Source organism: Onychostoma macrolepis, chromosome 15, assembly GCF_012432095.1.
Source record: "Onychostoma macrolepis isolate SWU-2019 chromosome 15, ASM1243209v1, whole genome shotgun sequence".
Classification (NCBI taxonomy): Eukaryota; Metazoa; Chordata; class Actinopteri; order Cypriniformes; family Cyprinidae; genus Onychostoma; species Onychostoma macrolepis.
The window spans coordinates 14,995,843-15,022,741 of record NC_081169.1 but is presented as its reverse complement, the minus strand read 5'-3'; the positions used below and the strand labels follow the sequence as shown (position 1 = coordinate 15,022,741).

The 26,899-nt window shown below is 37.4% G+C and overlaps 1 protein-coding gene across 5 annotated transcripts; it reads right to left on the bottom strand.

Annotated features, from left to right (window-relative positions):
- Positions 1-288: 288 nt before the first annotated feature.
- On the bottom strand, positions 289-26,568 carry si:dkey-103g5.4 (uncharacterized). 5 transcript variants are annotated; one of them, XM_058799795.1, is made up of 34 exons: positions 26,553-26,568; positions 25,146-25,271; positions 24,637-24,851; positions 22,840-23,063; positions 22,454-22,609; positions 21,881-22,069; positions 20,249-20,366; positions 20,050-20,160; positions 19,800-19,971; positions 19,548-19,710; positions 17,872-18,060; positions 17,612-17,786; positions 15,986-16,164; positions 15,400-15,701; positions 13,518-13,675; positions 13,004-13,231; positions 11,727-12,062; positions 11,281-11,655; positions 9,661-9,831; positions 9,423-9,580; positions 9,193-9,330; positions 8,873-9,020; positions 6,739-6,872; positions 6,372-6,497; positions 6,010-6,199; positions 5,851-5,916; positions 5,619-5,759; positions 5,480-5,539; positions 4,284-4,400; positions 3,839-3,990; positions 3,057-3,143; positions 2,643-2,789; positions 2,388-2,537; positions 289-2,227 (listed from the first exon to the last, which is right to left on the bottom strand). In XM_058799795.1, exons 3-34 carry the CDS (start codon positions 24,842-24,844, stop codon positions 2,069-2,071), a joined length of 5,427 nt encoding a protein of 1,808 aa, XP_058655778.1. In that variant the 5' UTR covers positions 24,845-24,851; positions 25,146-25,271; positions 26,553-26,568; the 3' UTR covers positions 289-2,068. The 5 variants fall into 5 exon arrangements, with proteins under 5 accessions (XP_058655778.1, XP_058655777.1, XP_058655779.1 ...); XM_058799794.1 differs by lacking the exons at positions 25,146-25,271; positions 26,553-26,568 and having other exon boundaries at positions 24,637-24,949; XM_058799796.1 differs by lacking the exons at positions 25,146-25,271; positions 26,553-26,568 and having other exon boundaries at positions 289-2,224; positions 24,637-24,949.
- Between the last annotated feature and the right edge of the window lie 331 nt (positions 26,569-26,899).

Genomic DNA, 26,899 nt, shown 5'->3' with positions numbered 1-26,899 from the left:
AAAAATCTTTTTCATTTTAAACTTATTTTATTCGGTTATATCCGATGTTTTCTCAACAGTAAGCGCTCTCTGAAAATCACCACCATGCCCTTGTACAAGGACAGAACCACTCTCATTCTTTCAGAAAACATAATTTTGAATTACTGTTGAAATGTATAAAGCCAGGAGTTCTACTTTATGTTTGAGGGTTTATGGGAAGATGAAGGTGCTCCGGTTTATTCATGAATATGAACAAAGTCTGAGATGTAATCCAAAAGCAGGCATATTTAAACAGATAAAAATGTTTTATTGTTCCTTTCCTTCGCTTGTTGTTACTCCAGATAAACATACTTTATTGATCCCTACAGGGACATTCAGGCATGAAATAGCAGCTGTATCAAATGTGAATAGCAGAAAAACACCACTATAAATACATAAAATGCAATCAAACAAGACAATGCAAGACAATACAATGAATACAATGGCATATATGCCTATAAGTATTTGGTAAACAAGATTGTTAAAGTCGCACTCAGACACCCAAGAAGTGTAGATGGACTGTCTTGCACTGCTTTATAGTAAACAAACACACACAAAAAAAGAAGCAGAGATTGTTTGTTGCTGCTTTAAAATGTAATCATTAGAATTCTGCCCTGAGCATTTTGCACTGTTAAATCTATTTTTAAACTCAAAGCTCAGGCCATTATTTCACTATATATTCTCTAAATGCTTGTCTGCCGTTTTATTTTAGTCATAATCTAATACCATAAATCTTAACTACTGGGTCATGACCCTAAAATTGGTCAAGAGGTCTGTGTTGAGACGGTCATGGACAGCAGAAATTATGGTTCTAAACACAAATAAATTAAATGCAATAAATCATGTGATTACATGGTCCCATTTCACAGAATTTCCACAGTTATTAACTTCGTAAATCTAGCAAGGTTTTATTACATATATGGTCACATTTAAAAATTTGTAAAAAATAAAATAAAATAATTTTAAAAAAAAAACATTTACAGCACTCTTACGCTGGCATTAAATTAAAACAAAACTAGTTAACACTGCTGCAGTTTCTAATGGCTGAGACAGTAACTGTTAATTTGACATCTTTCTTCTTTGGGAAAGGCGTGGAAATGCTATCTTGGATTTTTTCTTTTGCTATTTGCACAAATTTACAGTATAATCATAAATTTATATTAAATAAGTTAATTAATACATTTAACTAATACCTGTTCCTGTGGCTCAGTGGTAGAGCATTGCGTTAGCAGCGCAAAAGGTTGTGGGTTCAATTCCCAGGGAACACACATACCGATTAAAAAAAATATAAAAATGTATAGCCTGAATGCACTGTAAGTCGCTTTGGATAAAAGCGTCTGCTAAATGTAAATGTAAAAAGATAATTCACCCAAAAATGAAAATTACCCCATGATTTACTCACCCTAAAGCCATCCTAGGTGTATACTTTCTTTCAGACAAATACAATCGGAGTTACATTATAAAAATATCCTGGCTCTTCCAAGCTTTATAGTGGCAATGAACGGTGGTCTTGAAGCAAAATAAAGTGCATCCATCCATCATAAAAAGTACTCCATATGGCTCTGGGGGCGTTAATAAACATTTTCATTCAATTTTATTCATTTCATTCATTATATTTTAACTCCCCCCTGTTTTAAGAAATTCCACTCTGAGGTTGTGCGTCCAATCACACTGTATGGTATTCTGGGTGCAAATTTGTGTCGTTTAGTGGAAGCTAGTCAGATTAGGTAGATACCAACATGGTCAAATTCTGTAACATGCCCTTATCCTCAAAAACTACATTAAAACAGAGGTCTGCTTGTTGCAGTTTTACGCCCATTTTAATGTTTTATCTTAGTGCCATTTTTTTTTTTACTTTTGTACAGGAAAGTAGTTATCTAACTGTGCTGGGTCATCACTGGAAGCAAAACTAGAAGCTCTAACCCGGTCCAGGGGCCATTACCATCCAAGACGATAAGGCCATCCGCTGCCTCGCAGCATATAACATGCCTTTGAAAGCTGGATTTATCACTGTCAGAAAGGCAGCACTGTTCAAAGTTAAATTGTCAGTTCATGGAGAAGCGGCATCTTGGCTGTCTGGGCCGTCGCTGAGTGACGGGTCAGTGTTGAGGTGCTTGATCTCCAGGCTCTTAGGAGACTCTTTCAGGAGACTCTCGACCTGGCGGAACACTGAAGCCTCTCTGTATTTGCGCAGACATCCCAAAACCTGCTGCCCAGAGAACAGCACACATTCGAAATCTCACACTCCGACGAGTATTACTTCTGCCACATCAGTCTGATCCTACAGCATCTGTTACATCCCTGTGAATTACTTGGCAACAGCTATTGAAAATGCAAGGTGCGAATATGACAAAATAAATCAAACTTACATCCTCTGAGAAAATCCCAGGACTTGGCTTCTGCACTCTTTCCAGCAGAAGACCATCGAGACCTGCGTCAGATGCCAAAACCTTTGTCCTCTTGTCATCAGTTTGTCCCAGTCTGGCATGGAACAGCTCACTTAGGCCCACCTTTAAAACCTACAAAATGAGACAGGGTATGATGTCTATAAGAAAGATTCTATTAGCACATTCCTTTCTTGGCTTGTTCAGGCTGTGCTGGTGTGGGGCAGTTTCTATTAGCACCTTGAAAAAGGCCCTTTGGAAAGCGAGAGTGGAGTCGGTCCTCATCTGACCGGTGGAAATGTGTGCAGCACAGTGCATAAGCAGCAGAGAGAGGCCACCCACTGACTGCAACCTCTGACAGCGAACAAACAGAATCTTCTGTCCCTCCTGAAGAAATAGGAAGTGCTAAGTGTACAGGGGTTTGTACGACAGAGCACTAAGTGTGCTTAACATGAATTAATTATCGCTCACCTGGTGACTGACAAATGAGGGCATTTAACCTTAGTGCAACCGAACTAGCCATGAGACCAATTATATCACAGAGAAAACGGTGCTAATTATCACTTCTCAAAGTTTGGTAAATTATTAATAACTTTTTTTCATATGTTCTTTATATAGCTGTTTCAGTACATGCATGCCTAAGTGTAGAAATACCTGATAATAGAAAGAGTTGCGGAAAGCATTGTTATGGTAGTCGTTGAAAGGAAGAGTAGAAGCCAGTTGAAGGGTTACTGCTGGTATCTAGGATGAAGAAATAAAAGCTGTGAACAAACTTCAGGCTATTTGCAAACTTGAAGTCAGTGAGATTAAAAAAATGAAAGAAAAAATGAAAGAAATTAATACTTTTGTTCAACATGGGCACATTAAATTGATCAGAAGTGAAAGTAGAGACAGATATAATGTTACAAGAGATTTAAATAAATGCTATTCATTTCAACGTTCTATTTATCGAAGTATCTTGAATATAAGGAAAAAAATATATCACCGTTTCCACAAAAATATTGGGCAGCACACCTGTTTTTAACATTGATAATAAGAAATCAGCAACAGTATTTATCTACCACAAAAACACTACTGTGTTTCAATAAAAGTGACAGCATAAGAACTGATTCATTTATATTAAATACCAATTAATCTAATAATTAAACTAATATATATATATATATCTTACATATAAATTAATGAACCAAATTATATTATTTTTTATAATTGTTTTAAAAATACTTTATATAATAAATAAACTGTAAAATGTCACATTACTATCAATGCAGGAACTCGAATGATTTTTTTTCAATTGGTACATTTAAATGCTTTAACCAATTAAAGCTAAGCTGCATTTGCAGCCATCAACTTGTTAACAGAACTACTTTTTGAATCTACTTTTCTATGAGAAACAAACATAAAAGCAACTGAGAAAAAGACAGACAGATCCAGACCATTTTATGTAAGTGAAGATGCTGGAGGAGAAACTGTCCATGCTGGTAGAGCAGAAGCTGTCGTGGGTTGAGTGTTTCAGAGCTCACTTGAATCAGCTCTCCCTCGCACTCCCACTGGGCATCCATGAAATCCACGAATGACCGGCCTGCACCTGAATGCATGTATCAACACACCATTTAATGTGTCAGACTGATCACTCTGCATCTTTGCAAACTTCACCAAAAAATAAAGCTGTTAATTAATAACATCGTCACATGAGTATTAAGATATAACACAGCCCCTTAACCTTAAGAAGCTGCTATAAATAAAGCTTAAAGTTATATTCCCACACTGACATGTACGTGATGGTTCTCATGGCTTTAAGTTATCTGTTGCTACACTAATGACTTTGCAGATCTGATGAGTCCAGATTGCACATTTCAGTGGTGATAATTAGAGCCTGACCCGAGGGCTGGATCTTGAGAAGACCTCTATCTCTGGCACTATCCCTGAGCTGCTGCTCCACTTCCTTCATCAGCTGGAAGAGAGGAGATAGCGCTACTAGTCTGGTCCAGTCCTCCTCTGCAACACCATAAAACAAATACAGAACATCAATACAGGAAAATCACATAAAAGCTGTTTTTTGCCGTCAGGTTTCTTAGCATTTAGAAAATGTGATTGGTTCTCTCCAACTCAAAATTTGCCACCACAAGTTACTAAACTATAAGTTTGAGTGGTTTTTAGTATGTTGCCCATACTGCAATACTAACACGTTGGCCCTTGAAATGATTCCTTTTTTCAATGGGTTTTTTGGGGTCATTTTATTGTTCGCTCTCAAAAAATTGGAAAGGTGGTGTCACATTGGTGAAATTCTCAGCAAAAAAAGGTTTAATATCAATATCAATATCACAAAAAACTAATACCAGTCTAAATAAAAAACTCACTGAAGACAAGTAAATAGTCAACCATTAAACAAGAATAAGAAACTAATTACAAGTAATAGGACAAAAAAACAACAGTACAACAAACAAATAAGAAATGCTACATACATTGTATAAAGTAATTAAATGTATAAAAACACTGCATATTCTTCACTGATTAAATTAAATATATATTTCTTCTTATTAAAGTTACAAAAGTGATTTAGTCAAGAGCAGCGAGAGATTTTCGCTCTTTTGTTGTTTGATTAACTTGAGGATTTTAGACTGCTGTCACTTTAAGAGCTGCCCGGATCCAATATACTGTTACACATGTTTTCTTTCTCAGCTGTTTGCTTTCACTTAGGACATAAATGATGGTTTATGATGATAAAGACAGGCATTTTGACACATACAAGTGTGTGTATTTAACCGTTAAAGCTGCCTATAAAACTGCAAAAATAACTCTGTTCAATATTCCCACGCTCTATGACTACCGTCTCGATGTGCGTGCCTCTCTGACAGCACTCAGAAACAGTCTCTCAGATAGCGTGCGCATATAATAAAATGAGTTACCTGTCATGAAGTTACCAATACCAACTTGAGTCATGTGCTAAAGCAATGTAACAAATCACGTTTTTGCATCAATGTTCTCCTGCAGTTCAAATGTGACCTTCAAGGTTAAAAGAACCTGAGTCCTAAACACACTGTTCAGCTTAAAGCTCTCAAGTAAAACACTCTGACCTGCTAGCTGTGGGATACTGATGTGTGTGGACAGACCGGGTTCCTGGAGAGATTGGACATCTGAATGGAACAAGAGAGAACATCATGTCGTGATCTAAATGAGGATGCTGGTAACATCTCTGACTTAAGTTAGCCTCACCCTGGCTGTGGTTCAGCTTTGTTTTTTCCTGGCTTTTTTGAGTGTAAGATGGGTTTGACAGAGGAAGAGAGGGCACCATGGCATTCTGTTCACTCGCAGATGGAGCCTTCATTTGATCTTTAAAGGACTGAGTTGAGACACCTGGCACAGCAGGAGAGACAAACACAGCGGTGAAATTCTACAGGCTGACAACCAGAATATCACTATTTATTCTCCTTGCATTAAAAAATACCTTTTACAACAGACACAGATTCGGTCCACGCTCTGGAAGCGCTTTCTCGGCTGAACGCATGCTTCCCTTTTAAGAAACATTTCGCAACCATTTTCACAAACACTTCAACAAAAGCATGATTAACATTTCTATAATAAGACATAAATGAAGATATTGTACCAGAGCTCTGCTGCCGCTGCATGCTGGTCGACTGGTCAAGTGCTTTGGTTTCCTCCAACAGCTGAATAAGTCGTTCAAGCAGAGGAAGGATTTTCTGCTGAGTCATGGCTATTACTTTCAGAGGGTTTCTGACACCCTTGGGCTGCAGCACGCCAAAATCCTTATACCAGAATGTGCCAGAAACCAAAGACTAGAGGAAACGAATCAATTCAGTGGAAAAGGTGAAATAAAGTATGCTAAAGAGTTCCTAATTGTACCAAACAGATACAGAACTGCTCTAAGGTAAACCAAGGACATCACTACACAATTATCAGTCAGTGTCATGAGTATATATTGCACGTCTGGCCTCCGGCACATGTTACCTGCGCGGTGTCAGCATGCAGCTGGCAGACCTGACGAGCACAGAGGAGAGACGAAAGCACAGCATCCAGCCCTGCTTGTCTCTGCATTAATTGCTCCCACAGTTCCTGCTCCCTCAGTTCCCCATCCTGTGATAATCACAAGACACTGTGTTATTCATCCCAGACCACACTCCATCAAACTGGAAAATGGACAGTGCAAAAGCAGAATATTGGAGATTGCAGCAATAGCCAAGCTTCCAATGCATTGATCTGCTCATTCAGCTGTTTAACGACATAGTAATGAGCTCAACAGACTGTTGTCAGCATTGTAGCTTTCTGTCTGAGGGTGAGAGTGTGTTTTTATGTTTCAATGTGAAAACAAGCTGACCAGATGCCGTGTTTCCTGTGCCGACAGCTGATCCCGGTCCCTCCGCAGTCTCTCCATGGACAAACTCACTTGGTTTAGCATGGCCTTAAGCTCGGTGTGCCAGTAACACTGCTGCTCCCACTCATCCTCGTCTCCTTAAGATGAAAACTTTGTCATTATTTATTCACTATCTTGTCATTCCAAACCCTAAAGCTGTTATGTGAAACAAAATTGAGGACAGAGCATTTTTCCAAGCAATGACAGTTAATAGTCACATCCATTAAAGGGTGGTTGATTGCAATTTCACTTTTTTAACGTTAGTTAGTGTGTAATGTTGCTGTTTGAGCATAAACAATATCTGCAAAGTTGCAGCGCTGAAAGTTCAATGCAAACAGAGATATCATCTTTTAAAATTCTGGAAGTTTAATGCCTACAAAAACGGCTGGTAAGGGACTACAACAAGTTACTTCCCGGGTCTGATACGTCACGAACCCAGATAAACCAGATAAACAGTAGCTGTTCACTCGAGAATTACTGTGAATGGATCATTGAATCTTGAACTGAATCAGTGAAGGAATTATTATTGTGGACCGATTTGCAATTCTGACCTTGATCACAAATCAGACTGAACAATTTGATCACAACTGATAAACAAATCAGATTGATTTGTTCACAAATCAGAGTATGAGCTTTGATTCTTGAGTTAACAGCTTACTGGAGGGGAAGATTATCAGCGAATAATGACCTGTATTTTGCTGGGGTTTTTTGTCTTAGATTTTGAATTTGAGCAGCCATGGTCACTTCAAACTACTTTGTTGTATAGAAAAGAGCTGTATGAAGACTCTTCAAATGATTACATTTTTTGTTCCACGCAAGTAAGACATGATAGTAAGCAAATAAAAACTGAACCGTCACTGTTGAGTGAACTGTCTCTTTAACATAAACACAAGTTGTCGAAAGCAGTCTGTTACTTGTCTATATATTATACACTACTGTTAAAAATTTTGGGGTCAGTAAGATTTATTTTTTTAAAGAAATGTATTCATTCAGCAAGGATGCACTAAATTGATCAAAAGTGACAGTAAAGTGATTCATAATGTTACAAAAGAGTTCTATTTCAAATAAATTTGGTTTGCATGACCATATGCAGTATTAGATCCCGTAATCCTACCCTAGTCATAAACTTAACTACCTTAAAAGGAAAACGCCACCGTTTTTCCATATTACGATATGTTCTTCCTTAAAATTAGATGAGTTGATACGTACCTCTCCCGTCTCAGTACATGCACTCAATCGCTGCGCGCGGCGCCACTATGCTAGCATTTAGCTTAGCACCATTCATTCCTTAGGATCCAAACAGGGATGCATTTAGAAGCCACCAAACACTTCCATGTTTTCTCTATTTAAAGATGGTTACATGAGTAGTTACATGAGTAAGTATGGTGACACAAAATAAACAGTAGCGATTTTCTAAGCTGATAAAAATGATGACTATGTATGGCGGAAGCTCTAGTGCGATTGCGTGCATGTACTGAGACGGGAGAGGTACGTATCAACTTGTCTAAGTTGAGGGAAAAACATATTGTAATATGGAAAAACGGTGGTGTTTTCCGTTAATAACTATTATTAACCAGCAAATTATAAGTTAATTGAGGCAGAAGTCATAGTTTATAGTTAGTTAACAAGAGAAATAAATTCTGTTCATTTCAACTTTCTATTTCAAAGTTTTAAAAGAATCCCGAAAACAAAAGTAACATGATTTCCACCTTTTCAACTGTTGCACAACATTGATAATAATAAGAAATGTTTCTTAAGCACCAAATCAGCATATTAGAATGATTTCTGAAGAATCATGTGACAGACACTAAAGACTGGAGTAACGATGCTGAAAATTCAGCTTTGCCATCACAGGAATAAGCTGCATTTTAAAATATGTTAAAACGGAAACTTTTTAATTGCAATAATAATCACAATATTACTGATTTTACCATTTTTTATCAAATAAATGCAGACCTGTTGAGCATAAGAGACTTCATTCTTTCTAAAACATTAAAAAATCTTACTGACCTCGAATAGTAGTGTACAGGAGGATCATGAGCTCTGTGTTTTGAATCTTTAAAGCATAACCATTTGTGCTCTCAGTGGGAGTACTGACCTCCTGTGAGAGCGTGTAACACATGGGCTGGTAGAAGCAGCGATAACTCTGAGTTCTGGAGAGCTTTTCTCTGGGCCTCACACTGAGCGCTTTCCTGAATCTCAGCGGCGTTCTCCCTGAGCTGCCTGTCTGGGTCCATCCAGTCTATCTGTTTCACACACACACACGAACATGCACAGAATCTCATTCAGGATGCAAGGATGGTGGAAACGGTTCCCATCACACTGACACTCACAAAAATAAAAATAGACACAAGGTCAATAGACTTGCATTTTAAATAGGCCACAGAGCGTAGTGTCATCTCTGTGGAGTCAACTCACACAGTCAGACTCGTGTACGGATGTGGAGAGATGGTGTTTAACGGCTCTGTCAAAATCTCCCATCATCTCCTCTTCCTTCAGTGTCTGCTCACGCCAGTAATTGCCCCGTACATTGCTCTCCTTCTGGAGGGCTTCCACCTGAGGCGAGCAAACACACATTTGCACACATATAAACACCCCGAAGCCAAATGAGCTTTTATGCGGCTGTGATTTAGTTCAACTTCGCTCACCGTGACACTGTCTGGGTTCTCTCCTAACGTCAGAATCTGGGACACAGTTACAGGAACTACAGTCCGCTTCCAAACATCCAGACTGGCCCCCACAACCGGAGCCAGCACCCCTGTCACTGGGTCCACAGTCTGCGCTCCAAAACATATGGGAACTAGCCCTGAGAGTCATAATATACTCTAGGTTAACACCTAGAGATTAATGTAACAGGATTTGGACATTGCTAGTAACCTCCATTACCTTTACCATCTGCATCCTCCATGGTTCCTGCCAGAGGCACCATGCATCCTGACACCCAGTCCAATTGAACTCCCAGAACTGGGACATGCAAACCCGAGCCTCCAGGGTCAGGATACTCCAACCCGGGGAGAGCTGGCAAGGAGAGCTCAATGCCAGGAAGCTTGATTTCCCCTAATGAAAGAGAAGAAAGCAAGAAGGCAAAATTAGCTTGAGCAGAAATTCAGATGACTGTAAACGTTCAAATTAAAAAATAAAAACTATTCCAAATCAAAATATTTTATAAATATAAATAAAAATAAAAAAAAATCAGTGGGATTTGTATATTCAGATCAGTATATTTAAGTATGTTCAGATACTGTACTGATCAGTATATTTAAAAAAAATTGTGTGTGTGTGTATATATACACTGAATATATGTTTTTTTTTTTATGCATTATATTGATCAAAATATTTCTATTTAAAATAAAACTGTTTTTTTTTTTCCATCAACGATTTATCAAAGAAAAATATAAAACACGGTATTATGGTTTCGGTAAAAATATTAAGCAGCATCATTTTTCAACATTGATAATAATAATAAATGTCAAATCACCATATTAGAATGGTCATGAAAGATCATGTGACACTCAAGACTGGAGTAAGGGCTGCTGAAAATTCAGCTCTTCCTTCACTGGAATAAATTACATTTAAAAATATATTAATTAAAGTAGAAAGCAGTTATTTAAAATGTAATAGTATTTCACAATAGTGCTGTTTTTACTGTATTTTTGATTAAATAAATTCAGCAAATGCAGATGGTGAGCATCAGAGACTTTAGAATTGTACCGTATAGCATATTCTTATTTTAATATTACTTACCTATATAACTATATGACTGTTATTATAAAAGAAAAATTAATCAAACTAACACACATTCTGAAAGCTCTTGCACTGTTTGAATCTTCACTTATCTCCACTCCCTATTGGCTACTGTTGCCAACTCACTCAAACAAGCCTTACAGAACAAGCCTTAAGAATGAACTGGAGATGTCTATGAACAGCATGGCTTTCAGTAAAATCTGCTCATAAAATGGTAAAAAGCGATTTGATATTAATATTACATGGATGGAAATGAATTGTGACACTGCAAAGTATTTTTGTTAGCCATTTTTCTTATAAATAATTGTTAAATTATGCAGTAGCTTGATTTAAAACTGCAGAGACTGCAAATCAGAGGACAATATTTCAACACACTCACAGTCAACAGAAAATAAAAAAAGCCTCATTTGAAAGTGATTACCAAGTGATTCAAATGAACTTGACATCACATTTTTGGATAATTTCCATCAAATTTTCTTTAACACCATCCAAACACATAGATTCTCCATAAACATTACAAAAGAACAAAAGCTAGTCTGAGAAAATGATAGACAACAGTTGGCAATCTACATCTGATCAGTTTTTTTAGCCAGCTTTTATAGCTTTTAAGGCAGGGCTCAGTGAAGGGCCATTGCATCACAATTTTACCTATCAATTGCTGATAACTTCGTTAGAATGGTACTTTTTTGCATTAACCTAACTTATATTAATGTGCAGATCTTGAGATGAACAGATGTTTTGTAATAAAGAGCTCCAACCCACCCACACTACTGCCATTCTCCACCACACCTCTGGCCTGTTCCTGAACGGCTTCAAAACGACTCCGCATCTGCAACATACAGCGTTGGCTGCTTTTCCAGGCCTGCTCCAGCTCCGACGTTGCGGCTGAGACTCTGTCCAGATCACCTTGTGGATCTGCAGTTGCTGAGCTCCACTCCTCACTGAATCCTTGCAGGAGCTCCGCCACCCGCAAGCAAGCGCCCAGAGCCTGGCTGTCCAGCAGAGCCTGGAAACCCCCAGCATGAGGCACCACCTTTCCTCCTCGCACACTGCCTCCACCAACCCGCGCCATCCGGCCGCTCAAGGGCTCGATGAAGGACTCGCCTAGGAGGAGCCCCCCAACTGGAAGTACAGCCCCTGAACAGAGACACTCATCAATCAGGCTGTTTGAACATGCTGAGACACTTTTTCAACAATCAGAAACGGACCTGTATGGGGATCAAGACTGACGCCGTTGATGAGCACCAGGTCGCCTGTACGAGGGTCTAGCATGGGAGAGCCAATCTGAATAGGCTGCCTCAGGCGCAAGATGGGACACGTGTACACGCCTCCCAAAGGATAAACCAATCCTGTTTGTGGATGGATGGTGACTGCCAGAATAGGCACCAAAACACCAGTGTCACAGTCACACATGGGTCCTCCAAACACCAGCCTTTGGCCTGAACGAAGCCCCCGTAGTTTGGAAGCAGCATGGATTTCAGCATGGCGGGACGGAGGGTATGGAATAAAAGGCAGCAGGGGTGAGTCCCATTTTCCCACCTCACCTAAGAAGAGAAACATTGGGTTTAATAAAATTTCTAACAACAGTACTTGTGGCCCAATGAAGGTTATCTCTACCCTGCTTTTATTTGAATAAGCAATTATTTGGGTTACAGTGAGGCATTTACAATAGAAGTGGATGGGGCCAGTCTGTAAACAGTATACATATGCTTATACATAAGTACTTTTATAAAATTTAAAATTTGACATTTTTGCTTTTAAATCCCCCCAAAATGGCCCCAGTTACTTCCTTTGGAAGTGCTGCACTATAAACGTGATTTATCAAAAAGCAATAAAAAAAATAAATAAAAATGAATCAGACTACTGCAAACATTAAACCTACAAATAAAAAAAGTGTGAAAATAATAAACTACAAAATTAATAAAATCTTTTAAATCTGTATCAATATTCAGATCATTTCCTTATTTAACCTACTGTTATTAATATTACAGTAAAACACAACTGTGATCATACACTAAAAAAGTATCGAAATAACAAACGTTCTGAAAGCTCTGAAATTCCTTGCTTAGCCCCGCCCCCTTGGTTACTGTTGCTAACTCATTCAGATAAGCCTAAAAGAACATCAGATAGGAGAACAGTTTAGAGAGGTTTTCCTGGTATTTTTGCTTCATTGCCATGACAACAAAACATCTTAAATATCAATAAAACTGGCGAGAATAACTCTACAACTCATATAGACTACAACACAAGTTTAACAAAAAAGTACTTTTTAAAATAAAAAGCTGTAGATCCTTCAAAAACTGGCCCCTTGTACTTATATTCTGCGCACCTCACCGTAACATCCACTCTTGTTTGTTTTTTTGAGTCAGAATAATTTTTTGCTCTAATCAACATTAAGCCACACATGTGCTGTCAATTGAGCTTGCCTTGCACTGAACCTAGAATATTCATTTAGATACACTAACTAGCATATTGAGTGACTCACCCACACAAGCATCGCCTGTAAAGACAAGGGTGGAGGAAGCAGGATCAAAGCCCACGTTTCCAGCCACAGGGAGTAGTTTGCCAGTCTGGGGGTGCAGGAAGAAGTCCGGGGGCACTGGCATGCTGTGTCCACTGGCCAGTAACATATGGGCGTTAGAGTTGGGTTGAATTAGGCCTGTGAGGGGGTCTACATGAACGGCATCACAAGCTCTAACAGCTCCATCAGGAGCTGTGGAGGGAAAAAGAGTGAAATCTTTAATCAATCAGTCATGCCACAGACATGCCAAGTTGAGCCTCAGAGGCTATTTGTCAGGATTTGACCAGCAAAACTTGGGCAATGTTGTAAAATACCTCCGCCTAGTGGTGCAGCATGACTTTTCAAGTCTTATGGATATTTTCTATTATATTCCACTAGGGGACATGATTGCACAGCCACTGACTGTAAATAGCATTAGGTCTGAATTACATGGTTAATATCTGTAAACGACTCAGACATATTATTTAAAAGGTCTCACCGATGACATCTTCCCTACTGAGGACTGATCCAGTAGCAGGGCATAATAGCTGTGCTCCAGTGCCCTCTTTAAGCACAACCCAGGCCCCCAGCCTCTGGCTCTCCACTGATACCATCTCAGTCATCTCATCAGACAGCACAACTACACGATCCAGAACACTGCAATGCACAACATATACAGTAGCTTATGAATCATAGATTAACATAACATTTACACAACAACTATAATGAAACAATACACTTTAAAGTTTGTTTTTGAAGGGAAAATAATTTATAATAGGTTTACTATGGTATTATGACAAAAAGTATTATTAAGGTTAGGGAATGTCAACACATTGGGATGAGTGGAGGATTTGGGCTTTGTGCATGTGATTTGTGCGATCAGAGGGAGGTGAAGGGCATAGGCTGGGTAGATCCAGAGGCATGAAGTCAGGCAGACACTGGTTTTACTGTGGCCTGGCTGTGTCGTGCCCTTCCTTATCTGATGTGCCTGATGTGTCATGTCTAGTCTAGTTTTCCTTTTCCACAATGAAACCTACTTTCTTTTAACGCTCTTCATATTATGCTAATGCATAAATCTCACTGCAGCCGTGCAGAGATATTGGATATAAACAGCACATCCTAAACAAACAGATCCAGTTTCATCACAGCAGCAACTAGACAGCCAATCCTAAAGATCGGATGTGAAAATAAATCACAACTGTGTGCACTCTGAACAAAGCTTTAAGCTACTCACTTCCTTTGTGATTATGGATCTGGAAATGCGATAAGAGGGCTGGGACAAAGATGATACTAAGAGATTCTCGGTTATTCAAACTATATTTTTCTACCAATAATTAAAGTCATTGAGAACCTTGAAAATTTTGACATTCAGAAACCATTTTGAGAACATAGTTATATTCACACACTTAGCTATCTAAATGAAGGCACGCAATCACATTCTACTGCTTTTAGTTAACACTAACATAAATTAAAACAGGTTAGTTTTACCCCTTTGTGGGGTCCTGCCTGGATGTGTACATTTTAAAAAATATGACAGCTCAATTAAAATAATCCATCCTATGTGAATAGCCTACCTCGGACAGATCGACAACTTAATTGTAAAACTGTAAATTGTAAAAATCACAGTGATCTGCAGGCCAGTGAGAGACTTTAATGATATGAAATGAAAACATACACCACCATTCAAATGCTTGGGGTTGGTAAGATTTTTAAATGTTTTTGAATGAAATCTCTTAGAAATCTCTCAGCATGTGCATTTATTTGATTAAAAAGTATAATTAAATATCTATTTGAATTTATTTATTTTTCAGTGATGGCAAAGCTGAATTTTCAGCATCATTACTCCAGTCTTCATTGTCACATGGTCCTTCAGTTCAGAAATCATTCTAATATGCTGATTTGATGCTCAGTAAACATGGCTTATTATTATCAATGCTGAAAACAACGTTTTTGCTGCTTAATATTTGTATGGAACTATGATAATTTTTTCATGATTATTTGACATGTGAACCTTATAAATGACATTATAAATGTCTTTACTGTCACTTTTGATCAATTAAAAAAAATAAATATTGTATATTGTCTTCTAAAGTCACTTTTGTGTTATATCCATTCAATGCATTTTTTTTCTGCCACAATAATGCAATGTCTTTGGGGGCTTTTTATTTATAATATATGTGATCAAGTATGATTAATTAAACATTTTTATTAATTATTCAAGATATAATATGATTAATTTGATAATATTGACAGCATTAATGTAGTTATGAACCACACTTTTGTGGTTGAGAATTTTTCTTTGTGTCACCAAGTTTCAAACGCACGCATACACATGAATAAGCAAGCAGAGATAAAACAGATACATATCTGCCTCTCCATACTGTTGCTTGATGTGTTTATTCCAGAGCGAGGTCTGACCCTCAGCCAGCAGTCTCAGAAGCCTCACGCTCTCTCTCAGTCGTGCTCTGAAGGTCTTCTGCATGGCCTGCTGCGCTCTCATCTCCACCCGCAGGATCTGCAGCTGGCTGTCCAGTAGCTGTGTCAGCTGATTGCCCAGTGCTCTCCGTCGCACCATCTCCTGCTCCACCTGCCTCTCTAGACCTTTGGTTTTCCCTCCAAACATCCTCCAGCCAGGGTGGAGCTCACTCAGCTTGCCCAGCACCCCCTGATAGAGCTGCTTCACCTGCACGTTTCCATCAATGAAACAAGTTAACAAAGGAACGCTATACTTACAACTCATTTTACAAGTTAATCCACACACTTCGCCCCAGGGTAGTAACAATTCACTGCTGTATCCCGCACAGTATGTATCATAGTGACCAGTGAAACAAGAGAGACTGTTAATTACAACCGAGCATCTCAGTGATGCTATTCAATATGGGTAAATATGTTTGAACTTTACGAGGGTGATATTTGAAGCTCAGAGGGGCAGGAAATAGACTGTTGTTCACAGTCTATGAATCTCACCTCTCCTCTGAGCTGCCCGAGACGTATTGTGACAGACACGCTGTGCTTGAGTAGGATGTCATAGAAGGTGCTGGAACTGAAGGCTTCGAGATCCACTTGCTCTTCGTAATCCCAGAATTCATTTGACACCAGAGCCACCGCTGCAGGCAATGTGAGCACAGTCTGTGGGAATTCTAGCTCTGGACAGAGCCAACACAATACCATAGCACAGCCAAATGTGTCACACTCAATACATCTCCTGACAATCACTGCACTGAAAGCAAAGAGTAATCTTTGGTAACTGTGTATGGTGCTGTCTAGGACTATAAGTGTTTGTCAAACAGAGATGTGGTTCTGCCAAAATGTCAGGGATATCCTAAAAACTTGAACCTCATGAGGGTAAAATGGGGGTCAGTTTTGCTACAGTCATCATGAATGTAGCCTGATATCAAGGTTATCTTAAGAAGACAAGGAATCTTGGCAATGGATGCTACTTGGAGCAAATAAAGAAAAGAGCTTTTGAGATCTTGGTATAATTGCTTTCTCCTTTATTGTGAAGTACAGGGGGATTCCTTGTAATTTGATACTGTTAAAAAAATGGATGTGATGCCTGAAATCATGTGTTCACTTTTAAGCATCTACATTTATCAGCTTTAATTGATCAAATATTTTCTATTTATTTGGATATTAGATACATTCCTTTTTTGATATACTGTATATATATATATATATATATTATTATATGAAATAATAATAATAATAATTATTATATGAAAGGTGTTACTTTCTGTCACCAATAGTATGTTTGTACTTCGTGGAAAAAGGAAAAGAAAATGTATCAAAATAATAATAATGAAATAATTTTTTTTTTTTTTATAAATAATTCCAAATCTCCTAATGTTTAGACAACATTTTCTACAACATCTTCTAGACAATAAGGTTCTACACTACTGTTCAAATTTTGGGTCAAGGGTCTTCTGCAAAAAAGCATTAAATTGATTAACAAAAAACTGATTAAATTGTTAATATAAGGTTACAAAATGTTTATATTGTTACAAAAATCTATTTAAAATAAATGCTGTCCTTTTGAACTATCACAGTTATCTGTTTTTAATATTGATAATAATAAGCAATATTTATTCAGCAGCAAATCAGCATATTATAATTATTTCTGAAGGATCATGTGACTGGAGTAATGGCTGCTGAAATTGTAATAGCATTTCATATATTACAGTTTATGTTATAGTTTTGATTAAATAAATGCAATCAGTAGCATGTTTAGGAATGCAAACCACACTCTATACATATATATATATATATATATATACACATACATACATATATATATGTATACATACATATATAGCCTATATATCAAGTTCATTCTTAGTTCTTTATTGTAAAGTGTTAATGTTTGTTAGTGTATGTGTTAAGTTAGTGTTAGTGTTAAGTCTGTGTAATCTTTTAACTCTTATGGAATGAGATGTGGCTGTACATGAGGTATTATGGTCCTGGGATGCACAGGGTCAGAGGTGATCTTATAAGGTAGGTCCAATTGTGTAAGGTACTGTAGCAGCATATGTAGCCCTTGCTACTACGAAAAAAAGGTTTGCTCATGTGTCTGTGGTGTGTGACGTCGGTGGTTACCTCTCTGCACCAAATCCTCAGTCAACCCCACCTGCAGGTTTCGATGTGTTTTTTTCACAGCCACCACCCTGGAGCCCTTCGATGAATAGTCGTCCATGTTGTACCTGAGCTGCAGATCACGGTACCTGGCCTGAGATGCCAGTTTCTCAGGCCAGCCGTACTCCCTGAACAGGATCTGTGAGGACGCAGTGTTCAGTCTCTTCAATAAGCCAAGCTTTGTTAACACTGAGGTTTTTGTCAAAGCCTCCCTTATCATTTACCAGTATTGTGACGCACAAGCACAGGATTACCACAGCTCCTACTAAAAGCCCACCGATCATCAACCAATCAGGGCGGAGCAGCAGTTGGCGCCTCTGTGCAATGCCCATGCGAGTCAAATGATGTGGGTCAGAAGGGAAGAAGGGTCCAGAGTCATAGCACTCTCCACCTGCAGGCACTACCTTCACATACTGAAGAGACCAAACAAGAACATCAGTGAATAAACAGACATAGTGGTTGATTTTTATTACAACTCACAGATTTTAACTTTTGGTCACACTTTATTTTAAGGTCTAATTCTCGCTACACTGCAAAAAGTGATAAGTTGACTTAACTTAAAAAAAATGAGGAAACCCGTTGCCTTAAAAAGTTTGAGTAAATGATCATTAAAAAAATAAGTTAAGTGAACTTGACAACTCAATTTTTTTAAGTTACGTCAGCTTATCACTTTTTACAGTGTATTAATTAACTATTAACTACGACTTTAGCCTCAATAAACTCCTAATTACTGCTTAGTAAAGTAATTGTTAGGTTAGGATTAGGATGTAGAATATGGTCATGCAGAATATGTGCTTTATAAGTACTATTAAATAGTCAATATTCTAGCAATATGCATGCTAAATAATAGCGAGAAGTCCCTATACTAAAGTGTTACTTAACTTTTTTTTCTTTTTTTATATGTGAAAGCCTTGGAAACTATTTATTATGCACTGATTTTTTTACTTTTGCTAAATTTCAGTTGTTTTTTATGATTTCCATTGTTTTTTTTTTCTTTGTCAGACCAAGACTTTCAATCTTCAAACAGGAATAATTGTTAAATATTTAAAATTATGATAAACTAAACAAGGTGAAATAAAAACAATAAACAATTTCAATATTTATTGTGTGAAAAATATTTATTAATAGATTTTCTTTTGATAATAAGAATAGAATAAATTAGAATAAAATACAACCATGTCATTTTCACAATAACAAACAAATTTGCCCGTAAAAGTTGAGATGAGATGAAAATATATGCTGTGATGTGTGAGAAAAACTAAGAAATACGGGTTTTATCATTTAGAATATAATATATAAAGAAAACACAATGTTTTTAAAAGAAAAAAAGTATTACTTTTATTATGCAAGGATGCATTACTTGATGAAAAGTGACAGTAAAGATACTTATAATGTTACAAAAGATTTCTATTTAAAAATAAATGCTGTTCTTTTGAGCTTTCCATTCATCGAAGAATCCTGAAAAATGTATCACGGTTTACACATAACCATTAAACAGCACAACTGTTTTTAACATTGATAATCTCAAGAAATGTTTCTTGAGAACCAAATCAGATTTCTGAAGGATCATGTGACACTGAAGACTAGAGTAATGGCTGGTGAAAATTCAGCTTTGAGTCACATGAATAAATTTCATTTTAAAATATATGAAAATATAAGTTATTTGAAATTGAAATAATTTTGCTGTTTTTACTGTATTGTTTAAAGCTGTTATTTTGCCAAAGTATTAGAGTAAACATATATAATGAAAAAAAAAAATCTAATTTACTTTTACATTTAAAATAATTAAATTTAGTTTTAAGTATTTTATTTCATTTGAATTTATTTAGACTAAATAATAGAGAATTTTAAAAACATTTACAATGGTTATCTTCCTTAATGTGAAAATGGATCATAATACCATGTGTCTATGCTGGTGGCTGCTGAGTTTGAAGGCGTACACCCCGGGCTCATGGAGACTTATGGAAAAAAGGGAGTGGGCAGATCGTGCCAGTTCTTGGTCCTGTGCCAATAATCTGAAGGGACCCCAGTCAAACGCAGCATTAGTGTTGTACAAGCTGTCTCTGTGGAAAAAGCAGCATTCCCTCTGTGACAGTCTGGGACAGTGAAAATGGATGGGCAGCAGATGAATCACATGTCAGCATGTACTTACACATCATACTGAGGATAGTGCTGTTGGGTCACGGTAAAAAGAAGAATGTCTCCTGGATGTAGACATGCTGTTGGGTTCAAGACTCCTCCAGGCCTCATATTGGATGTGCCAAACGCTGATGATTTACTGGACCAATGAGAGTCCCAAGCTTCCTCTTTGTCTTTGATGTTTCCTAATAAAACATACCTCATCAAACATGTTTAATACACTTGTTGTGTGTATATATAAGACATTCTGATGTATTAGATACCTCGGTCTGTATCTAGAGGCCCAAAATGGCTGTTGGTTTGCTGGCTGTGGGCCAGAATCAACCTCCTGACCTCCACAGGGACAGCATTAAGCAGACCAAAGAAGGCCGCCTCTGCACAACAGCAAACAGAGAGCAGGCTGCTGATAAACCGTGGTCACAAAACTCTCTGTACTTCCTGCTCTTGTCTCTAGCCACTCACCCCCTGTTTGCACTGTGTACACAGGCCTGGAGAAGTTGAGATGAACATTGCATTCCAAGCTCCCACGGGAGTCCCAGTGTTTGAGGACGGTCTCCAGCATGCTTCCAGACATGCTCACCTTTTAAGAAAACACAAGGGTAGTTTAATGACAAATAGGTCAGAGTGTTATCCTACCGCTGTTTGTGCTAAGCTCTCACTTGAGTGTAAACAGGGCTGTATTACACTCTCAATGTCCTGTGCAAGTCCCTCACATTGTGTATTTTGTTGTAAAGTTATCCAGTCATACTGTGTTTCCTTTCTTTTCTTTCTTTTTTTTTTTTTTTTGCATTTAATTGTCCAATGGATTATGACATTAAAGGAATAAAAAAACTCAAAAGATCAAGTCTTTGCTTGCTGTTGAGGATCTGTACAGAGTCATGTCTGTACAGAGTCAACTGGAACACTATACTTACATTTCCATTAAGTTATTCATTATCATAAAAATAAATAAATAATAATAAATATATATAATAATAATAAATATATATATATATATATATATATATATATATATATATATATATATATATATATGCTTTAATTTATTTCTTATTTTTATTATTTAATTTTACAACATTTTTATTTCAAATTATGTTGATTTATGAAACTATGATAAATTATTTTTATGAATTGCATACTTGTTATGGATGTTAATTTTTGCACTACTTTTTAAAATTTTCCAGAATGTCTCTTTTCCAGAGTGTAATATGTTTTTGTTTTGGATTTTTCCCCAGGCATTTGTCCTCCAGTATAGCATTGTTGTTATTTTTTAATTATTTAAATTGTTTTCGGTAACTGAAATACAGCTGAAATAAAATATAAATATTAGATGAAAAAAAGCATCTAAAAACTTTTTTTTTTTTTAATTTTAAGAAAATTACAAAAGCACATAAATGTACTAGACTAAAAATAAAATGGAAACTGACTATATATAAAATAAATTCAAAATATTAATAAATATAATAACAGTATATAAATAAAACAAAATAGCACTGTGACACAGTCTGCATAAAATGATCTAAATGTCCATGGACCACAAAACCAGTCATTTTTTTAAAAAGCAAGCTGAATAAATAAGCTTTCCATTGATGTATGGTTTGTTAGGATCTGACAATATTTGACCTAAATACAGCTATTTGAAAATCTGGAATCTTAGGCTGCAAAAAAATAAAAATATTGAGAAAAATCACCTTTAAAGTTGTCCAAATGAAGTTCTTAGCAATGCATATTACTAATCAAAAATTAAGTTTTGATATATTTATGGTAGGAAATTAACAAAATATCTTCATGGAACATAATCTTTACTTAATATCCTAATGATTTTTGGCATAAAAGAAAAATCTATAATTTTGACCCATACAATGTATTTTTGGCTACTGCTGCAAATACACCCTTGCTATATACAACCAGTATATATAGATGTTATGAAACAAATGACATGCAACTATACAATTTTGGGGAAAACAGTCATTTGGCACATTGCTTGTAACTTGTTACCCCAAAACCAGACACTACTACAATATGAGGTGGTCACCATGTTTTGGGCCTCCTTACTAACACTAAATCATGATGTGGATGGACTATAGGTCTGACCTGTTGATTAGACTCAGTGTAGAGCAGGTAAAGGCTTCCAGTGCAAACCAGCTGCAGAACTGGACTCAGGATGCTCCGGCACCAGCCCACACACTCAACCCTGTCTGGCTCAGGCCTGGACAGCCCTCTGCAAGCGCACAGTCCCAGGGAACCATCATAGCCCTCATACAGCTCAGGAGATGGACACACCTGGGGGGGTACAACAATTGACATATTGCCAAACGAGAAAACTGCGTCACTGGGTCCTGAGTCACATATTACGTTCAGTGGTACACAAGTGGCCTCTATGTGTGTGATAAAAGTTCATGGAGGAAGGTATTTTGCTTTAGAGGGCACTGACTTGCTGGTCATCCATTCAACACTGAGAAAACACTAGTCATCTATTCGACACTAAGAAAATTGCTTGTCCTTGTCCTTCATGAGCAAAATAACCAAGTTGTCATGCACCATTCATAATATTTTGAATGGCAATAGCTGAATGGCGAGTGTGTCATAATCACTGTGCAAACATCATGACTGTAATACAGGTTTCTCAATATTACCTCGGTTTCCTCTGTCCTTGTGGACGCTCACCTGCTGAGAGCAATACTGTTTCCACTGCTTGTGGTCCAGACATTCTCCATGTTGGTTACGTGCTCTTCCATCCTTGCAGATCTCATAGACCTTCAACACACAGTCTTCTCCTTTCTGTGTGTATCCCAAAGTACATGGACACTGCCCGTCACTGGCCTACATTCAGGATTGGGAAGACGGCATCCGTTAGAGACAACAAATCCTGACTGATTTCCCTAGTGCCTAGTAACTGATGAAAAGAGCATTCAGCAGTCAGTGAGAGTGGTAACCAGACTCCCACTAGGCTGAAACATGAGCGTCTGTCTGAGAAGAGGTCTGCAGATTGCTTCACCTCAATTAGCTACAAATGCATGGGAACTTATGTAAACAATGTAATAAGCTGTTACCTGAAAGACTTGACCCTCTTGCAAACATGTACAGCTGTCCTGTCCAGGCAGAGGCTGCTGTGACCAGGGTCCACAGGGCAGGCAATTGCTCAAGCTTTCTCTAGGTCCATAGTGATGTGGTGGGCAGCTGATACAGTCGTTTATGGACGTGGCCCAAAAACTTGGTCCAAATGTTCCTCTGGGACATGGAACTGGACCCTCACCTCCCTCCGGGCAGTAAAAACCTTCAGAGGGTTCAAAATTAGAAGGATAATCTTTCTCTAATAATCAAACTCAATTTAATTCTTACAGGAATAGTTTACACAAAAATTAAAAGGTACTCACTCTCAGACCAACCAAAATGTAGATGAGTTTTGGAGAAATTTAGCATTACATCGCTTGTTCACCAATGGATCCTCTGCAGTGAATGGGTGCCGTCAGAATGAGAGTACAAACAGCTGATAAAAACATAACAATAATCCAAAAGTAATCCACATCACTCCAGTTCATCAATTAATGTCTTATTAATTTAAAAGCGGTGTGTTTGTCCATCATCAACTCCATCATGCAAAACAAAATCATCCATCAAACAATTTTAATAAAGCGTTTTAACTTTAAATTGTCAGAAGCATCGATCTTAATTATGACTTTATTAATGATGAATACAAACGCACAGCTTTTCACTTCACAAGAAATTCATTGATGGACTGGAGTCATATGAATTACTTGTGGATTATATAATTGTGATGTTTTTATCAGTTGTTTGGACTCTCATTCTGACGGCACCCATTCACTGCAGAGGATCCATTGGTGAACAAGTGATGTAATGCTAAATTTCTCCAAATCTGTTCCAATGAAGAAACAAACTCATCTACATCTTGGATGTCCTGAAGGTGAGTAAATTTGAAGCAAATTATTATTTTTGGGTGAACCTATTCTTTAAGTATTTCTTGAAATACAGAATTTTTGGCCATGTGAAATTTTAGAAAATAAGCTCTTAAAACACACTTTTCACAATCTAACTAATTTGCTTGGTCTTCTAACAACTGTGATTGAAATTAAATCCAAAAATGGCTGAATTCTTCTTGATAAAGCCAATTTCCGTTACTAGCAATACAAATATAAATTGCATTTGTACTCTTTTTGAATATTTTCACAAAATTATATCTGTCACGGTGCACACAGCAGGGAGGAACGAGGAACACGCAGATGAGGAGTAACTTCAAAATAACAGTCTTTAATGAGGACATGAGGACATCATGACAGGGCAAGGCAAGGTTGACACAGACAGGAACACCAGGGAATAACGAGTAGACCAGACGAAAACTAACTAAACAGGCAGGAACTAAATACACATGACAATTACTGATAAATACCAAAACACGGCTGGACAACACTTAACTAATAATCACACTTAACAAGGACAGGAACAAGACCAAATATGGACACAAGAGGCGGGAACACATGACACACACGACAGAGGACGTGACAATATCATGGCTTGCAATTAAATTAATCACAAGTGATAATAATTTGAACACAATAAATTTCAAAATGGTTATATCGCTCTTTCTAGAAAATTGTATTTAAAAAATTTTATAATGCATTTTCAGAGTTTAACAGAACAAGGGTAAAATATCATTATTTTTTTATTATTAAAACACACATAAAAGTAGCCAACATACATGGTCAAGGCAATGTAAAGAGCTCAAGTCAGTTGTCTTGTTCACACTGCAATAAAAATGAACTCCTGGGACTCTAATAAACACCCACTTGATGCAATTTCACATCCTCATGTCCCAGAAAAATTCTAGTTACCTGGTTTGCAAGAAGATCTTTCAGGAAGTCTTAGAGTTATGTTTGATCCAACAGCAGTGCTCAGTCTTGGGGCAAAGAACCAGCAAAGTAGGGTAGGCCAGCAGAGGCAAACCCTGAACGAGCACATCACGTCAGTTTGCTGTCCAGGACTCAGAGACAGCTCGAAGGCATACAGGAAGCTCTCTCCCTGCCATGCTGAATGATTCATGAACAGTCTAGAGATAAAGTATCACACATGCCAATAGGTAGAAAGATGCAACCTGATGCAGTCAGTTCAGATTACAGGCCACAGTGAAACCATGAAACTGATTAATGATTTTGGCTGTGCTTTAAATGTCTTTCAGCACATCTGAAAAACATTAAATCAGTCACAAGTTGCAGTCTTACGAAAAAAAAGTCCTATCAGAAATGTTCTACTAGAGTGCACTTTCTCAAATGCTTTGGCAGGAGAAGAGAACATTCCAGGCACTCTGTATTCAAACAAGCAATGGGACGCTGAAACAACAAACCTTGTTTTTCACATCCCTTGGCTTCATTTGTTTGATGCGCACCCAGTGGGTGAGAAGGCCACGGTCAGCCTATAGTAAACCGATTGCGATATCTGGGTTAAAGTTGATTCTGCAGGATCCAGAGCCCTATATTAGCATAAAAAAGCTCGAATTAACACAACATTTTTAAATAAACCAAACTTGTTATACGATCTTTGAACTGTACAAGGAAATCATATCATAAAGTTTGAAGGGAAAAACAATATGAATTTATTCAGTTAAACTCTATGCTTACCACACATATGATGACATAATTTTTTTGTAATGTGCTTCAAAATCAGCGAACTTGGACCCTGAATTACTCACTTACTTACATAGCTAAGTGTGTGTGGACTATGACCTAATGGTGACTTCAATTATGTAATATACATTTTGACATTTCACACACTTTTAGCCCTACATAAGAATGAACTCAATGACTTGGTAGCTTTAGTGTTGCAGTAGTAAAATGGTAATATGATAAAAACATAATGATAAAATAATAAGAATAAAACCACATGATTATATAGTTAGCCTACTTATTAGCTGATACCCATTCCCACAAAACGACCTGTTGCACAATTTGTTATCGTAAGTTTAACTCAATATTGTGTTTCCAAACATGGAGAGTTATCCTGCAATCCCTTCCTGGAGAACAACTGAAGAGTTCAGATGCAAAAGCATTTTTCTCAGGCTTCTATGTTTATGTTCAGTTATTTCACTTTAATGGCAATGAATGTATTCATTGCCACATAGGAGCCTGATAGAAATGGTCATTTTAAAAGAAAATTTCAAATGGCACTTACAGGCTTTTGCATCTGAACTCTTTAACTGTGTCGTTATTTAAAGATCTAACTCACCAGTGACGCAAGCGTCGCTGTGTATAAAGTCTGTATAAAGTCTGTTTAGTTTTTGGGTTAGTGATAAGATATAATTTCACAGCCAACAATTTTTTTTTCTTTTCTTTCAGATAAGGAATATAACTAGTGATACATTAATAATATTTGGAAATATATGGAAAAGATAAAAGTGCACCATAATTGCACGATGGCATAACATCTCTAGCTAAATCATGTTATTGCCCAGACAGCCATGGTACAAAATGAATGGAGCAAATTACAATGACGTAGTGCTTTAGATTTGCACAACACATAACCCAATACACAAAACAGAACGTTTGGTAACTAAAACTATGGCATTTGTATGGCAAAATTCCCTGTGCACTGTTTGTTCTTGCCTAATGTTCACTTAAACAGCTGCCAGAGAGTGGGTCTAAACTGGAATAATCAAATGTTCAAAGCAAGCTGCTTTGTATATCACTAGCTACGACCCTGTAGACTCAAAGCAAACCTAAAAGGACCCATTCAGTAAAGTACAAACAAACAGCACCTTTGTTCGTGGAGATAATGCAGCAAGCACAGGCCTGGAGGGTTCATTCTCTGTGACTTATTTCTGTGTCATTGCTGTGGGAAAGCCAAGTAGGTCTCTTATGACTGATAAAACTAAGCCAAATTTCATGCAGTTAAGTTCACAGCCAACATAAGTCCTGGGACAGAGCATCCACATTTGAAATGAAAAGTATTCAAACCTGTTCAAGTAAGAGTTGACCAAACACCTCCGGTTAGTAGTAAACATATTCCAATAGCATTGACCTTGCCTGACTTGGAATTGCGTCAATATTGTCCTTGATGTGACATCACTGAATACGCTGAATTTGTGTTGTTGGAAGAGAGCAG

Excerpts from the sequence above, each read along its gene's own strand:
- si:dkey-103g5.4 (XM_058799795.1), bottom strand. The coding sequence starts at position 24,844 with ATGAATCATTCAGCATGGCAGGGAGAGAGCTTCCTGTATGCCTTCGAG. Across the intron at positions 11,656-11,726 it reads CAGTCTTGATCCCCATACAG|GGGCTGTACTTCCAGTTGGG; the intron begins GTCCGTTTCTGA and ends GTCTCTGTTCAG. Across the intron at positions 5,540-5,618 it reads AAAGCTGAACCACAGCCAGG|ATGTCCAATCTCTCCAGGAA; the intron begins GTGAGGCTAACT and ends TGTTCCATTCAG.